This window comes from Neodiprion virginianus, chromosome 2 (genome assembly GCF_021901495.1).
Source record: "Neodiprion virginianus isolate iyNeoVirg1 chromosome 2, iyNeoVirg1.1, whole genome shotgun sequence".
NCBI lineage: Eukaryota > Metazoa > Arthropoda > Insecta > Hymenoptera > Diprionidae > Neodiprion > Neodiprion virginianus.
Window position 1 is genome coordinate 12,335,468 of NC_060878.1, and position 17,317 is coordinate 12,352,784.

The 17,317-nt window shown below is 35.2% G+C and overlaps 1 protein-coding gene and 1 long non-coding RNA gene across 2 annotated transcripts in view; one reads left to right on the plus strand and one right to left on the minus strand.

Annotated features, from left to right (window-relative positions):
• The window catches only part of LOC124298935 (uncharacterized), a 32,372-nt gene extending 17,119 nt beyond the window's left edge, over positions 1-15,253 (minus strand). Inside the window, exons 1-16 of the mRNA XM_046751624.1 lie at positions 15,146-15,253; positions 12,513-12,633; positions 11,966-12,235; positions 11,134-11,290; positions 9,787-9,974; positions 9,304-9,639; positions 8,866-9,067; positions 8,432-8,650; positions 8,052-8,176; positions 7,811-7,942; positions 7,646-7,687; positions 7,136-7,242; positions 6,744-6,987; positions 6,204-6,545; positions 4,925-5,275; positions 4,278-4,459 (exon numbers count right to left, since the gene is read on the minus strand). Of these exons, the coding sequence (XP_046607580.1) occupies positions 4,278-4,459; positions 4,925-5,275; positions 6,204-6,545; positions 6,744-6,987; positions 7,136-7,242; positions 7,646-7,687; positions 7,811-7,942; positions 8,052-8,176; positions 8,432-8,650; positions 8,866-9,067; positions 9,304-9,639; positions 9,787-9,974; positions 11,134-11,290; positions 11,966-12,235; positions 12,513-12,633; positions 15,146-15,200 (3,073 nt within the window). The 5' untranslated portion in view covers positions 15,201-15,253. The remainder of the gene's footprint in view (positions 1-4,277; positions 4,460-4,924; positions 5,276-6,203; positions 6,546-6,743; positions 6,988-7,135; positions 7,243-7,645; positions 7,688-7,810; positions 7,943-8,051; positions 8,177-8,431; positions 8,651-8,865; positions 9,068-9,303; positions 9,640-9,786; positions 9,975-11,133; positions 11,291-11,965; positions 12,236-12,512; positions 12,634-15,145) is intronic.
• Positions 14,000-17,315, plus strand: LOC124298939 (uncharacterized). The gene is made up of 3 exons (XR_006906915.1): positions 14,000-14,183; positions 14,611-14,709; positions 15,162-17,315. It is a non-coding gene; the product is annotated as an uncharacterized LOC124298939 (long non-coding RNA).
• Positions 17,316-17,317: the final 2 nt, after the last annotated feature.

Below are 17,317 nucleotides of genomic sequence, written 5' to 3' on the forward strand. Positions count from 1 at the left end.
ATCTATATCTATCTATACTAATATTATAAAGAGGAAAGATTTGATTTTTTGTTTGTTTATTTGTTTGTTTGAAATGAATAGGCTCCGAAACTACTGGACCGATTTAAAAAATTCTTTCACCGTTGGCAAGCTACACTATTCCCGAGTGACATAGGCTATGTTTCATTTTCAAAAAAATTAGGGATGCTTACTAAAACTTGAATAATCTAACCCTAGTTGTAAAAAAATAAACAAAAAACTTCCTTCAACCGCGTGCGCTGCGAATACTATTAATGATAGAACAAAATGATATATTACAATTTTTCAGGACAACTCACTGTAAACATTGTGTATTTTCTTTTATTATATTATTATATGCTCGTGCGAAACCGGGATGGGCTGCTAGTAAAGAATAAAATTCCGAAAAAATATGAGTCTTGTAGCAAGTCTTTAAAATTTCTTAAAATCCTTTTAACATCATCAGAATAGTTCAAACTTTTCCAGAAATAATACAAATCATATCTCACAAATGTCTGGCAACATAGAACATTTGAAGAAATTAAAGAGAAAAATTTTCACTCAGAAATTGATAATAACAACCATAATAATCATAATCGTGATGGTATAATACAACAACAATGATATAAATAATACCGTTAATAAGTAGAATTATTCTGTTTGTTTATGCAAATGATGGAAAACATGCATTACACTTTATTATAATGCATGATATGCTGACTGAAACTATAGGATATAATTATGATTGTAATTCACATTAATAATTACAAAACACGATATTTTATTTTCAATTTTTATACTGCCAAAAGCTTTCAAATGTATGGTTTTGCAATATTTTTTTGTACTAGCTCCCTGATATTAGTTTTTCAGCTACAGATAAGAACTTTAAACTTGTTTGTGTATGCAGAAACAGTTCTATGAATCGATCAGAATTTCCGATACATCATAATAATTTTATATAAAACTGCGGTGAATGAATTTTAACCAGATGATTCCAATATCTTGTTAAACACAAAATTTCAACACCACTAAAAATGCACACAAATGATTGTTATAATGGGAAAAAATTGGTAAAAGTATTATATCCGTTCTGGCATTCAAAAAATATTATCAACAGTTGTGACTCACAAATCGATTCAATTAAAAATAATTACATGTTATTTGGTTCGATTTCAAATGTCGAAATTAATATTTTTATGAAAAAGAAGTTTATTTCAGTACAAAAAAGTTGTATGAAAAAAGTGAAAGAAACAAAAAAAAGAAAAATTTGTCCCACAGATTGGCAAAAGCCTTTTTATACATATAATATGATATATATTGAGAAATGTATTGATTGTCTGTTGCGATGAGAAAAAAAAAGGAAAAAAAAAACAACACAGATTCTGAATATTAAAAAAAAGTGAAATGTTAACTCGCGTAAATGTTTTGATCATATAGACTTATGTTATACATATTGAATATTCGTCTTATTGAGAGAACTTCCGTTAATTTCAAGTTCGTATATAAATATTCGTTAAAATAAACGCAATAAAATGTTGGGCTGAACAATGATTGTACAACTATCTATAGCGAAAATTTTCAATTTCGTTAAAAAATATTTAAATATATAATATATATAATAGTCACCTGGCGCAATTAGGTATATTAATTTCAATGGGCCTGAGAGAGAATTGTAGAATAATATCCGATCGAGATTGAATTTTTACCATTCAACCAAGGAAGGAAGTTTACAAGCGGTTAAATTTTCTGACTTACATCTGCTCTTGCACATAGTTACAAGCTATGAGTCGTTGAGAACTAGTTATTCCACATCCGGGATAAAATTCTCCCCGACAGGGTGTATTTTAAAAACAAATATTCCTATTATTCATTTTCTAGACAAGTCACAAGTCAAAATTTCAATCAAAATATCAATATTAAAAAATGACTAAGAAATCTAACGCTCATTAACTTTGATAATTTGATACAACACCTTAAGGATAAATCGGTGGCCATACCATCTGAAATGAATCATTAGGATATGAAAAAAAAAAACGTTCAAGAAATCTCTAGCAATGTCACTTGTGGCAATAATAATGAACACAAATGGAACAATGTTGCTTATTTTGTGGCAGAAACGAATCTGAGCAAATTCAAGAAATCTCAAATTATAGTAGACTTATAATACACGGATATAACAACTGACAAACATCTGTCGTAACATACTTACACAAATCTATTCCTATTCAGTCTAAAGAAAACTGTTTATGTATATTTTTTCAGATAATCTTTGGAGATCTGTGTGATGAACGAAATGAGCCCAAAAACGATAGAATGGAACCAAAAACATCTGCAGAGTTTAATCAGTTTGAGAGTTCTCATTATAAAAACTTTTCTTCAATTGTTCATATGTTAAATTTTGATATTCGAATTTATCAAGATTCATGTCTAGCACATGATCGAGATGTTTCTTCATTCTTATTCACCATCATTGTCCCAAGTAACATTAATAGACATCTTTTGAATGGTTTTTTTTTTTTTTGCCTGAACTTTTGATTGAGACGGTTTGGCCGATTTAGCTTTAACTATGCCGCTCAAATTGTGAGTTCGACACCCAACTTGGAGGTAAATTAGACCTCAAACGTGGAACAAACAGCCCTGAATGTAATAATAATAATAATAATAATAATAATAATAATAATAATAATGTATGAAGGGGAACTCAGATCATTTACACGCGCAACTTAAAATACAGACACTTATAGTATTTATAAATTCAAAATCATCGTTGAAATTTGAGAAACAACAGTTATTAGGGTACAGATTAAGATTCGTATATTATTACTTAGCTCGTATTTATCAATGGAATTTACCCATGAAGTAATGTAAACATAATCGGAATCTTTTCATTCGAGATAATGAAATGAAGAGATTGTTTCGAAAGAAAAAATTCCAATATTTGGTGAACACTATCATTACATGTTTGACTGTACGTTTTGAGAACTGTAAAATGAATTCAAATGTATTTTCGCCAATGTAGTTCACGTAAGCGCTAGAATCAAAGATCATGTATTTGGTTTATCATTTTTCCTTTTCAATACTCTGTGGATCCAATATTGCAGAATATTATTAGTATATGAATTTTAATCGACCATTGGTAAAGCGAATACCGCCACGACTTTAATAATAACAATAATAATAATGATGTTAGTGGTAATAAGTATAAGCGGTGAAAATATAAATAGACCAATGCCTTCTTTAGAGATATGTTTACATTTGAAAAATACGATTTAATGAAATTGTCCGTTTTTCATTATTAAGATTGTTTAGTTTTCAAATTATAATGTAATGCTATTTGTTTGGTGTTATTCTATTCCTATGGTGCTAGGAGCGTCCTCATGGAATTAACCTTACCATTGTTAAGAACTTACGATTTCCACTTTCCATTTTTATCCTAAAAAAACAATTTCTAAAAATAATGATAATAAAAATAACATGACGATTAACTGAGATTTCTGTACACTGTACAATATATTATTACTACCTATTTTAGTACCGATTTAAACTCTACGTATAATAATTAATTAATTATTATTTCGATTACTGTACAGTTGGTTTGTAGGTGTGGCTTATATCTCTGGTAAAAAAATATTTCCAACTGTCATTGATAAATTATCTGAAGGATTCTACAAACTTGTTTCCAACTCTGTTTATCTCTGATTTTATTCTAAATATTTTCGTGCAATACAAACATTTTTCACTGTAAATTTTTTTAGAGCTTGAAGAAGAAATCAAAATTTAAGGTGAAAATTTTATGTGGATACAGAAATAAAAAATTCGTCTAAAAATTTTCTTACAATTAACCAACGAGAATTAATAGATGATGCAAATATTTAAAAAATTTGGCACGTAAAGTTTTAAGAGATTGTTTGGAGAAAGATTTCGAAGGATCAAATGTTATAACCTTTCTGAAATTTCTCAAAAATTCTCTACAAATATCTGAAAACATTTGATAAAGTCGGTATAAAATCTCGGAAAGTGTTCAAACAGGGTATAAAATAATCGAAATATAACAAGAAATAATCAGTTTCTCAGAGTTGTTAGAATCTTTCAGGATTAAGTTGAAAAAAGGGGTAAGAAATGTTTTTCCACCATTGAGAGTTGTTTCAAAAATCCACGATCTTTGACAAGACAAAGCGAATTATTAACGACGAAGTGACGATAATAAAATTCTCCGCGTTAGTAGTTATTATTACACTATTTACAAAATCCTTAACGAAAGGTGAAATATCAGTGATTACCACGACCACTCATTGAATTTGAAGAAATATCGGACGCGTCGTCCTTGATGCGCCTAGTCAAAGTGCCCTCGTCCAATTTCCTAGTGTTGTCATAATTGCTGAGTTTTCGCGACAAACTTCCTGACAAACTAATGCCATCCATTTTCAAAAGGCTCGACGTGTCCTGCATCCTTCTGTGATTCCTGATGACAGAAAATTTCTGAAACTTTAAAAGATTGCTACAAATGTAGCCAGAATGTGAGTTTATAATGTTTCTTAATTTCCCTGAAAAAATTCTAACAAATTGCAATAATTCGTCGAAAATTCGTAGGTGTATCTCAATTTCTATACAGAAAAATAGGTCCATTCTGTCGGAGCTCTGAAAAACTTTGAGTTTTCTCTATAAATTGGTCTAATTTTCGTTGCTGACTCGACTAATTTGTCAGAAATAGTCCAAAACTTAATTACTCGGAGTTATAAAAATTTTTAATATCAAATAAAGTTTGGAAGAATACGAGTTCCTTCCAGAAACTCTCGAATTTTTTGAAATTCCTCAGACATGATTAGAATAATTCGATCTTTACCAGAAATAATACATAACATTTCTTAAAACTGTTTGTATATGTGGTAAAGTTTTTTCTTAACGAAAATCGGAAAATAATTTTCACCATGGATTCTCCAAATTCTCGTTTCCATTCCTCTCCGCCAGTTTCTCCGATCGAAGAGTTCCGTGCTTCGTCAAGCTGTTGTCAAATCGAATGAGATCGGTTTCAATGCCTCTTATTCTGCTGGTATTGTTTGCTTCAGAATGCCTCAACCATCCGTCATTGATTTCGTATCGACCGTCCACAGAGTCCACACATTTTCTTTGTGAATCCTCGATCCTCCGCGATGTTACACTCCCATCTGTGTGCCCGCGACCCGGACTCTCGGCCTCGTATGCACACTTTGCCAACGATGCATCTAAGCCTGGCCCTGCAGCCAAGTGGAGATAATTGTCATCCCCGATTGGAGCTTGTCTATTGGACAGAAAAAATTAAGTCGTAATTAGGAGCAAAGCGTACCCTACATTTTTACAAAAAAGACAAAAGCATTGAATAGAAAGAACAGTTTCAATAATATAAATACAATTTACATGTAGGAGCTTTTAGAGATGTTCAAAAATTTTTAGTTGATGTTTTCTGTTTCAATATAAAAAAATACATTTTATGTCATTATTTCCCAGACAGTACATTGGTCAACATTGTCAGCTCATAGGTTTATTTTCAGCAAAACCAATCAGTTTTTATAAGGTTGAATGAAGGGACACTGTTACATCAACTTGAGTTCGCACAACACTAATCTCTTCAGAATACATTTCGCTTAACTACGGAGATTTTTTTGCTCTTCAATTTTGGCTAAATAGTGTACAAAATAACGACACTTTGATTTCTTTCACTTTTCTTCAAAGTGTCAACAAACGATATTTCCTGTACTTAATTTTCATTCTGTGAATTCCCGAACTCAAACGGAAATAAAATATCTTTTGAAGCAAACGTTGCCTTATAAAGTCAAATTGAACTACGGTGTACCTTCAACCATGCGAAAACTGGCTTTTCTGGTTAATGATCCCATGTGCTGACCAATGTATTACCTGTTAATTGGTGATAGAAAATATTGTTTTCGATGTTTAAACAGTAAACATAAAACACAAATTTTCCAAAATCACCAATATTGATAGTGCTCGGAAAAAAATGATATTTCCTCCCTATAATACTCAGTTTCCGTAACCCTCTGTGCCCTCAATTCCTTTATAAAGCTTCTTGAAGTTCGATCTAATTTTTTCTCAGTTCGTTTTTCACGAAAATTTCATGAAAATCTTCTATAACTAAGAATAATCGTTGTGTAGTGTAATTGCAATCTGTTCATTGCTCCTTCGGTGATTGAATTTTTTAGTTTGCTGCTTACTTGCTTCCATATTTTGTTTCACGTGCCAATTTCCTTGAATAAGCTCGATGCTCCTGTTGCAGGGTGAAAGCAATTTCTCGAAGCGAGGCAAGGGTCTTGAAGCAGGATGGAACATCCTCTATAGGCGGTCCATCTCCTGGTAATACGCAGACTTTGTTTGCCCCATAAACAGCTTGGCATTCACAGGCACTTATTAAGGTTTCGAGGCGCGGCATATTTGTGAAAATCAGAGAGTGAATCCTCTGCAAATCACGGTCTGGATCCAACGACATTTTCAAACCAGCCTCTAGCCCAGGTGAAACTTCGCTGCAGCCCGGAGCACTTACAAGTGCTGCTCGACAACTGAAACAAATTTTCATCATCAGATGTTATAATTGAGAACAAACTTGGGGCACTCCGATTTGTGGAAATTTTATCCTTCGAAGCCTTGATTTGAACACTTACAACACCCTCTATAAAAATAAAAATTAAATACGACGACTGTTTTTGTAATCAGAAGTAAAGATACTATGAATTCGAAAAAGGATTGAATATGCGTACCACAGCCAATGTCCATTGATGTAGGCACTCGGATGGTATTTTTCTAGTCTATTACTATTCGTCTGACAAATTTTTGTAAGAATATCAATCCATTCTTTTTCTTCAACGCAATTACTGGCTTGAACATACAACGCTCTTTGTTTTTGGACGATTTGGAACATATTTTTCATCTTGAATGAATCCTCATGAAGTCTTTCTACAGCAAGAATTTCTCTTAATGGTATTTTACATAGCGGTTCCTTTCCTGTTGAAAATGTAAACAAAACTTATGTCACAAGGTAGAAGATACAGTGTATTAGATAATACATACACGAATCAGAACTTTTACATCACTGCTGGTTGATTGCAGAGTGAGAGTTTAATTTCAGTACAAAACTTCTTTGTGTCCTTACCTTTGTTCTTGGAATAAGTCAAATCTTGTGTAGTCAGTCTGAAATATCTTTGCTTGAAGTTTTTCCTCCCAAATCTCTTTCTGCCCTGCGCTCTTTTGATCATAACTCTGCAAAAGGGCGTTCGTATTACGAAATTGAGACACACAATATGTGTAAAGTATAATTTGGGTTGAGATCCAATTTACAAACATGTTTGAAGCAATATGGCGTCGAACAAAGTGATCAACTGATTGTTTCGGCTTTGGTTTTAGCTGAATTACAAGAACGTAAAGGGAAAGAAAGTGCTGTGCAAGCTGTCGTAATTCTGTCTTGTGACATTGAGCTGATAAAGAGTAAAAAATGCGTTAAAAAGCGACTTTTATATTTGAATGCGAATCAAACTATGCGTAACATTTTCTGCCATGATATGGTGATTATCGATACTTTGGATCCCAACAGATTAGGAAGTTCAAAATATGTACAGTGACAGTTATTATGAAAAAGCATAAAAAATTGACATGATTTACAAACCTCTTGCCACAGTCAGCCGTAGGCACAAAAAGAGAATATATTCTATTAGAAAGAAAGAATGAGGAATTTATTTTGTAAATTATATGACTAACTAATGAATATTGAGCATATGATTTTCCAAAAATCAAGGAAAAATGTCTCTAGAGGAATATCAGCAGAACGTACCCTTCCTTCAGTACCACAGGCTCTTCCTGGAAAGCTGCGGGTCTCTCTTTGATAGTTCCACTTCCACTGCTAGTTGATATCAGTTCTAAGAATTGTTTCACAGCCTGAATGTGCTTCTCTGTATAAAATTCCCTATAAATTAAATACAGGAGAGTTTTAACTCTGCAAGTTGAGCTCTATCAAGCTCATAATGACACTCCACTATATTTTTGCGCTGAAGAATGTGCAAAATGAAATTTACCTGTACACACACTCCATATATTCTTCTTTACAAACACTGCCTGCCCCACCTCGACAGCTAACCAAATTTCCTAAGCTTTGAATCGTTTTTGAAATTAGTGTCAGCGTTCTATATGTCTGGGAATCCTGAAATACCAAATCGTATTGTTTTCGATGCCTTTGGTAGGGAAAAGATGAAACCCTGGTGGAAAGTGTTTTCAGTAACTCGTAGAAATTTTCACGAATTCACTCAGAATGTGAATTACGTTATGCCAAATTATGAAAAATTTTTTCACCAGGAAATATTTAATCTTTGTTTCAGTATGCGAAAAAGAATATAGAGACAGATGAAAGTGGGGAAGAAGAAATAGTAATTGCAATAATAATTTTTTCTTGTCTTACTATTTGCTCAGTGGTAATGTCGAATAATTTTGGTCCAAGTATCGCCGGCGCGAAGAACCTGAGAAATATGAAGCCACTGATGACAGAGTACCTCACTTCTTTATTGTAGGGAAAATGTGTCACAGCCAATTCTCGCAGGCTCCAAAACATCTCGCACATTAATGGCGGACACCGGACACCTGATGTTGTTATCGCGGTAAACACTCGTTGAACATACTCCTGCAGATACGAGTTGCGGAATGAAATAATCGGCGCAATAGAATATCTTTAGTGTTAAATGAAAACAAAAAAATTAAAACTATACAAGTTGGAGTAAAAACTTTGTTGTTGACACACTACTAACGAGTTTTCTTAACATCAACACATTGAGAACAGACAGTATATGGAATTGAAACAATTAGGCTTGATGTTCAACTCAATAACGCTGTTCTTACCTTGAGGTTCGCCAAATTCGCTTGGATAGTGTTGGCATCCTTTACTCGGGTTGGGTCTATTTCGCAAGGTTTTCTCTCCAGAAATACTTGTTCCATAGCTGGTCGAAGAGTACAATGTAAATAATGAAGTCCAGCCAGCCGCATTCCTTCGTCCATCATTTTACTGACTAGAGTATTACCTCGAAAAATTGTCGTAGGATCTCTGAAAACAATTTTAAAGCATCACTGAAGTTTACTTCCGTATGATTTCACAGATAAATAACGATGTGTAACACTCAATATCACAGGATAAGTACTCATATCTGAGGTTTGAATAGGTAAATAAAAATATTTCAACTATTTTTCAAATTATCCAATTTCGATTTCGATTCTGTGGATAAAAATTATTTCAGATCATGCTTCGATGTCGTAAATGTGTGGGATAAAAGCTAAGCTTACGTCAGTTTGGAAATCTCGTAGCTGGCAAGTGCCCTCATGACTGAAACAAGCTGTTCATGATGCACAAGGACACGAACAAGTGGTTGCGCAGCCTCCATCTTACTGGCGACAATCTCACCAAGTATGTAAACAGCTGAGGAAGTGATGGGATGAACAGTAACACTCTGTAGCAGCAAACTCTCCAGTCTTTTGTACATCTCGGAAGGGAAGACATGGTCAGCTGTGTAGTGAATCTTCAGCCTCAGAGATCCTATGCATGGTATCGTCCCCGGCAGTGTAGAATTGTTGGGAATCTTGCTCGGTCTGTGCTTTGCTGACCTCGGCTGGAGAAAATACCTGAATTGTCGAATGATAATGAGACGATTACATTTACATAAACCTAAATATAGAATGATCGGAATCAATAAAAGCATTTTTGACGCACAACACGTTTGCATAATGCGCAATATACAAATCTCATGTGAGAATTTAATTCTGACTCACCAAGCCGTTGTGGGGCTTGTCGGTTGTTTTTGCAAACCGCGCAGCATAACTCGAACTTCGCCAAGGAAAGCTGGCTGTTCACCCATGCCAGACGAAGCATGCCAGACAGCGACAATAACTTCCCCAACTTCGCCCCCATCGATCGAATAATGGGAGACATCCTTGTCCTTGGATTCAGTCAACTCGGGCTGAGAGAAAGAAAACAGTGGTGATGCTCATTGTTCCAAATCATGCTTGCTGTTTTAAACTAACGTTGTTTTTCGTACGGAAATAACAGAAACAAGCTTTTAACGATAGTACAGGACATTGAAAAGCGTGAACAACTGTATGTAAAAGCCATCACAGTCTTTGGAACGGTACAGCAAACGTTTTTCTTTGGATTTCGATCAAAGACACTTATAATCAAAGTTCAGCGCAGTTGCATTTGTAAAGATACACTACTTCGCTCTGTGATATAAGCAGATAGAGTACGAAATATTGTGTAAAATTAATTGGTCGAATCTAATAACATCTAGAGGTAAAATCAAGATCAATTAGGAGCAAAGATAGGAAAAGATGGAAAGAAACGTTCAAGAAGTCTCTAGCAATGATGTTTGTGTCAATGATGATGAATATGAGTAAAATAACATCCTTACTATGTGATAGAAATCATTCTAAACAGATTTGTATGTCAAAAGCTATAGTATCAACATTTTGAGAAAAAGTTTTATAATTATGACGTTAAAATGAGTTCAAGATTCTAATGTTTTTGGGTTCATTTCGCTTGCTGATGAAATCCCCACAAATTGTCAAAAAATATTGAAGAAATCTTACATTATAATATATTTATAAGATGCAAATGTAACAATTGGTGAAAATCTTACAATCCGATAAAAACTTTAATAACTTTGAAAATTTCACCTATAAAACTTTTTTTTTCAATGCTAGTAGTCTCTTAACTTATGTTATTCAAGTTTTCTCAGAATTCATTTGATTAGATAGCAGGAACGTTGTTTTATAGATTTTCACCATCCTTGACACAAATAACACTGTTGGGGCTATTTTAAAAGTTGTTTTTTATCTTCTCCTAACTCTTGAATCAGACTCTGTGGCCGATTCGTTTTCAAGTCCGTGATTGCAATTTGCCCCAAGACTACAAATCTTATTATTATCTTACACTGACATTCTAAATTCGAATACAAAATTGGTTATTACTGCATGATTGTCTTTCTATTTTCATGAAGCTTGATATAAAATTTGCTGAACATCTTCTCATTAATGATTTATAGGTATTTTAATATCTGGAATGTTGCAGGATCGAATTGAGAATATAATTCGTTATCGTGAGAAGAGAAGTGACTTTTATACCTCAAATACAAACGTTTCATTGAACCGAGGTGATACTGTCTTCTTCTTGACTTTGGTACGCTTCGATATTTGCTTTCCGTTACTGTAGGTCACAGTGACAGTTGCGAACGGATCACAGCCCCCGTTTTTAATCGTCAATTCACTGCACTCTATAATTCTGGAAATAAAAGAGAAAAAAAACCCACTAAAAACAGCAAGAAAATCAAAAACAATACTGGATTGAATGAAACATATTGTTTTTCTGGTGAATTTTAAATCATTGCTGCCCTGCTAACTAATAATCATTATTTGAGCCACCGTAAAATTTTTAATGAGAGTAATAATCGACTCAGGATTAGCAAAGTAAGTTTCATGGGAACTGTCCGCCTTTCAAAGCGTAGTAAGAAATGAAGAGGCAATAATGAAACGAGGGCACGATAGATGAATAAGCAGCACATTAATTACAAAAGCATTGTAACAATGGTGGGAAATTATGCCCCAGCAGTCACAGAGCTAAACAGGTTTATCAAGCGAATTAATTTTATGCTAATACAGTTCAATTAGTCAGAACTTTTCACTGCTGGATAAAGATGAGCTACTTTCAATTATGGCAGTGTTTTTCAACCTTCTTGAATTCGCGACCCCTTTAGAAGTAAAAAAGGTCTGGCGACACCCCAGGTTCATAATAAAACTATGTCATTGATTTCAAAAACGACGGATTTAATTTTCAATGGTAAACATAAGAACTAAGAAGAGTGCAAGTAAGAAACACTTAGTGCTCCTTCGACACAGAATTTCCCCAATTTTCTGTCTTCAACAAAAGCTGCAAGGCCTTCTTTTTCCCAAAACTCACCTAACTGTTAACTTTGGATGGAACTGTCCGATCTGCGGCTGCAGTGCCAATTCTAGATGCGCTTTACCCTGCACTTCAGAATCCGCATCTACAGGCCTCAGCTGGAACCAGTGTTCCTTGTTATGGTAGGTAGCCAAGTCTTCACGTTTTATTGCCACTTTCCCAAGTATCTTGTCCTGTTTTAGATGCCGGTCTCTATCGTAAACATATATGCTAAGGTAACGGAACTTTCTAGGTACCTCAAACTGGAACTCCTCGCCAAAAAATGGGCTGAAAATAATGAGATGATCAACATCTTTATCAAACTATTTGAGCACCTGTAGAAAACACAAATTGAATAATTAAAATCGCAGTAACGAAATCAATGAAATTGCACTGAGGATTTTCGATTCTTATTATATGATGTTCGATTCATGAATACTGAGAAATTTTTCAAAATAGATTCTAACAATCCTGAACAGTCTAAAAATCTGATTTTTCATATGAAAAGAAGTCTCGCGCACATGAGAATGAAACCTAGTTTATGGGTTGAAAAAAGTTGTCATACTTGAGCGTCCGTTCCATCGTTGTAGTGCGGAAAATCTCTTCCTGGTCGAGGGACAATGCACAGTAGACATCTCTTGCGCCGGGAGATCCATGGCTTCTGCTTTGTAAATTTTTTGCCTCGCCTATAATCACCGAACAAAAAAATAGTAATGAAAAATTAATAATCTATTAAGTAGATGTCAATTAGAAGCCCAAGAAAAGCACAACAATAGTACAAATAAGCAAATAATCAAAATTAATTTGAAACGATATTTTAAAAAAATGATAAACGGTGGCGATTGAAACGTTCAATCAATAGATTTTTCGTATTCTTGAAAGAATAGTATTTTTTCGTTCGGTCTTCAATACATACAGTAAAGAATATTCTCTGCCACAATCTTACTCAGAATTCAATAAATATTTCTGGTAATGTTTTGTTATGATGTTAACATTTGAATTTTGATGTATTATTTATTCTGCCCATGCTGATTCTTGGTTATAAATTATCCTATTAATCCTACATCTGTATAAATATTTGTTAAAAAGATATCTCCTGGACGGTATTCAAATGAATTTGCTATCCCGTCTGCCACGACAAGCATTCCAGTTGCAAATGTAAGAATTCATTCATCTATTTAATCCAAATGAGTAAATCCGTCGAATGTGAAAGGTATAAGTTTAATCGCGTTTAATGGCATATTGAAGTCATTTGATTGGCGTTTTCAAGGATTTTACGAAGTTTACCATGTTTTTGGACATTTTGAAGACCTGTAATAAATTATAGTGTAAAACAAAACGCGAATACGATTTTTTAAATGTTTGTCCGTTCGTCCACAGTTCAAATATTCATAACGTATGCATTTAAAAAATGGACAAGTCCATATTTCGAATGAAAGCCTCATCTTTATTCGAGTGTGACAAATTTTCCCAAAGTTTACGAAATAACATGATATTTCTAGACCGGATGATGATATTTTATGAATAGCAGGGCGTTCAGAGACCAGCTACACAAGGCATAGAGGTGGGAGCAAGTAGTTTCCATTCATTTAAACGTTTGTCTAAAATTCGAAAACTCGTAAAGTCCAAGTTTTAAAAATTGACATTTTTGATTGTCTTATCTTTAACAGAGAGTTAAATAATTTTTGCTGAAGTTAATGAAATTGCGTGAGATTTAGAGAAGAGAGTTTGTCATTTTAGGAATTGTAAGATACTCGGAGGCCCGCCCAAACGCAGCGTGTGAAAAGGTAGGTTTCAAATCGTTTGGATGTTTCGCTACAATTCGGATACTTGTAGCGTACTGTAAATTTAAAAAATTAAACGCGATCTTTATCATTCGGCGCGAGTGTGACGATTAGTGTTGATTTAAGAGCGATGCAGCGGCGAGTCGAACGAGGCGACAGGGAGTCTCGTGGGTGATCCATACATAGGTATAACAGATATAGTAAACGCGGGCATGGGTCTGTGCGTATGTGCGGTTGTGACACAGGCCGGCCTAGAGCGGTTCAAATCAGGAGGAGGCGCGGGCGCCGTCGGGTCCCATTGATAAAAGTTTCGCGGTGCGGCAAGCACGTAGCTTAATCGAGGTCACAAATCGCGCACGTTCCGCCTCTATTTATTCGCCTTCCGGCACATTGCTACGAGACGTGCATCCCGGGAAAAACGGACGTCAAATCATAGATAATTCCTGACACAGGTAATCGCGAATGTGTCTCTAGGATCAGTTTTAAAAATGTTAGAGTTTTACGAGGATGCTATACTCTCAGTCATTTTACCGACAGAGGAAAATGTCACTTATTTCTGCTATCGTTATGTCCCATGCATCGTTGACGGTTCGTTAAACCTCGCGGCAACACAAATGTACGCAAAGAAAATTTTTCTTTGACGCAACGATAACGCTAGAAAATTTATTCCCGTAATTGAAATATGCACTGTAAATTGTAGGAATACATTTTTTCATAGCGTCGTTCTTACACGTGAAAAATTAAAACCTTTTGGATATTTTTGTTCGGCTTGAACATTACTGAGAATTGCGCTCGCTGCCGCGGTTACATGTCAGTTATGCGTAGGCTTGATAGTGGTAAAAATAAGTGACATTTTATTCGAAATTGCGTTCGTTTTAGCCGCGTTAACAGACTTCGCGCATCCCTGAAGTTTCCAGGGGGATTGAAACCGAGGAAAGATCTTTTAACCCGAGGTTCTGCAGCAGCGGTTCTTGCACGGTAAGTGAGTGAGACTTTCGTGGGAGTCTCTGCAGCCACGATTGACCATGACGACGGTTCACGATGACATCGCAGCGTTTCTTTTCGCTGTGTTGCGGCCGTTGGTAAAATCGCGGAACGGAATCCGTATCACCGCACATTTTTCACTTTACGTTAAATATTTATATTTATTGTCGATTTTCTCGTTTTCCCTCTCTGTCTCTCTCTCTCTCTCTCTCTCTCTCTTTCTCTCTCTCACTCCCTCCTTCTATCTCCCCGACCCGTCAACTCGACACTGGGTATAGGAATAAGAACCAGTATAAACGTATCAACTGCACCGAAAATATCTCGCGAACTTGTGCGGCTCCTTGTCGTTGTTACTGTCGTTGTTTAAGCGTGTTAAATCCGTCCGAATATTATCTCTCTTATTCTATCCTAAGGCTCTTTATTTCCGTACCAATTTTTATCTTTAGCCGCTCTTCAACGCGAACTAGGCGCGTCTCCTCAGCCATGATACCTCCATGACACCACACGGACGAAACAGTTCTGTGAATGGGTAGAGAGAACTGTGGGGCCTTCGTGACGAAGGGTCAGGGGAAGGAAACGACCGAAGTAGCGATTCTCAGCAGTCGGGGGACGCGGCTCTCCCTCTTCTCTCTCCCGCCCTCCCCCCCCCCCCCCGCCCCCGGACCGAAGTAGGCTGTCTCTCCCACACTACGTCCGGGCTCGCCGTCGGCTCGCCATCCTCTGACTGTACGTGTTGCCTGCCCCCCGGCGCTCAGTTCGTTTTTCGTTCGCTCCTCGTGCGTACGAGACACTCACTCGCTTTTCCATGCATTTGTGGCTATATTCACGTGCCGACATCTACCGGGTGTCCTTAAAATAATATTCAATCATTTTACAACTCAGGACGCTAATGAAACACAACTCATCGTTTATTAATTTTTTTTTTTTTTTACTCTGCTGTAAATATTCCCGCCTTCGGTATTGAAATCCAAAGTATCGAAGGATGCAATCTGGCGACAGAAGATTTACTATGCTGATCCGTTCATGTTTAGTTGTAAGACTTATTTTTATGACTATCTTTCAGTCTTCAGCAACATATTTTTATAAAACAGACGCTTAATCTTTTGCACAAAATCTTCTGTCCATTTATTTGCGCGTTATTCAGCTAAAACAGATGCTTGAACGATCAGCTGATCATTTAGTGCGATGCCATATTGTTTTATCCACACCCATACTTTGGATACCAATTATATTCAATCTTTTTTTTAATTCCATTTTCCTTTATGATTTCATTCATATCGGGTAGCAGCCACGTTTATTGCGTCAATATGTACACCCGTGTGTCAGCTGTTCAAAGGCTATCTTATCAACATTTTATTCTAAGTTTAGGCTCATTTGTGGCCAACTACGACTATTTCACCTATAATGGTCGTATCGAAGGTATCATTTTCACCGAATAAATGATTACAATATTTCCTAATTATTAAGAATTTAATGGGTGAAGATAGATATCGGAATCCCTTCGACAGCTTTAAAAATCAAGCGCAAAATTTAACCACTCGCCTTAAATAATTTCCCACTGTTTTCGAATTAGGTACACCATTTAGTAACAATTTATCATTTGTTCGTTTCTTTCCTGCAAATAATCCTGTGGGAAATATACGGATCCGTCGAATGCCTCCCGGCAGCTAAAAATTTAGCACGGTAATCGGGTCGTATTTGATTATAAAAATCATTTTATGTTCTATACTTTACTCTTCATCAAATCATCGTAACAAAATAAATGTCTAACCGCCTGCACAAAGCTTTATGTCCATTTATATTCGTTTATAATAATTGATCTACAATAAAGGCTTAAATGATCAGCTGATTACCCGGTGACATCTCCTATCGATTTATCCAAGCCAATACTGGGCTTTCGATATTAATCAATTCAACCTTGTATTAAATCCTTCAACTTTTTAACCCTTTTTCGCGTCATTTCATGGTTGCCACGTAGTTCTTCAACTAGACTTTGGAAATATTAATGAAGGAAATGTTTAAAGACGACTGGCGCACGGCATGTTTCGTCGGCATTTTGTGCTTTCATATTGAAATGCAGATTCATCTTTTTTCGATGACAATTTTTTTTACTCAAACTGTGAGATTTGTACTTTATGAACACGCTGTATGTACGAATGCGTACGAATAGTCCGGAAAGAGCGTGATTACTATAGTTTTATTTTATCACCAGTGTAAAGAAATTTGTAAATAGCTACAGCGGATAAAAAAAAATTAAAGCATTATTTTTGAATTGGCTTTGTATCAGGACGAGTTGATTGATATTTAGAAAATCTCAGCAATTTCATCTCTAGCCACTTTTTAGAGATGATAATTTCTTATCTTGTATAGTACACACACTCTCAAATCAGATGATGAATCAGTTTTATCAGAATTACCACTAATTTGTATGCTATCAAGTTCCATTATCGCTTACAATATATTTCTAAGCGTAAGTAACAGCCGATAGCTCACAAAATGTGTACCGAAATAATAAAGCTTACGAATTACAAAAAAAAGGTATAACATTCGATAATGCGTGTTAAACATGTGGAAATAAATATATACCAATATTAATGTAACA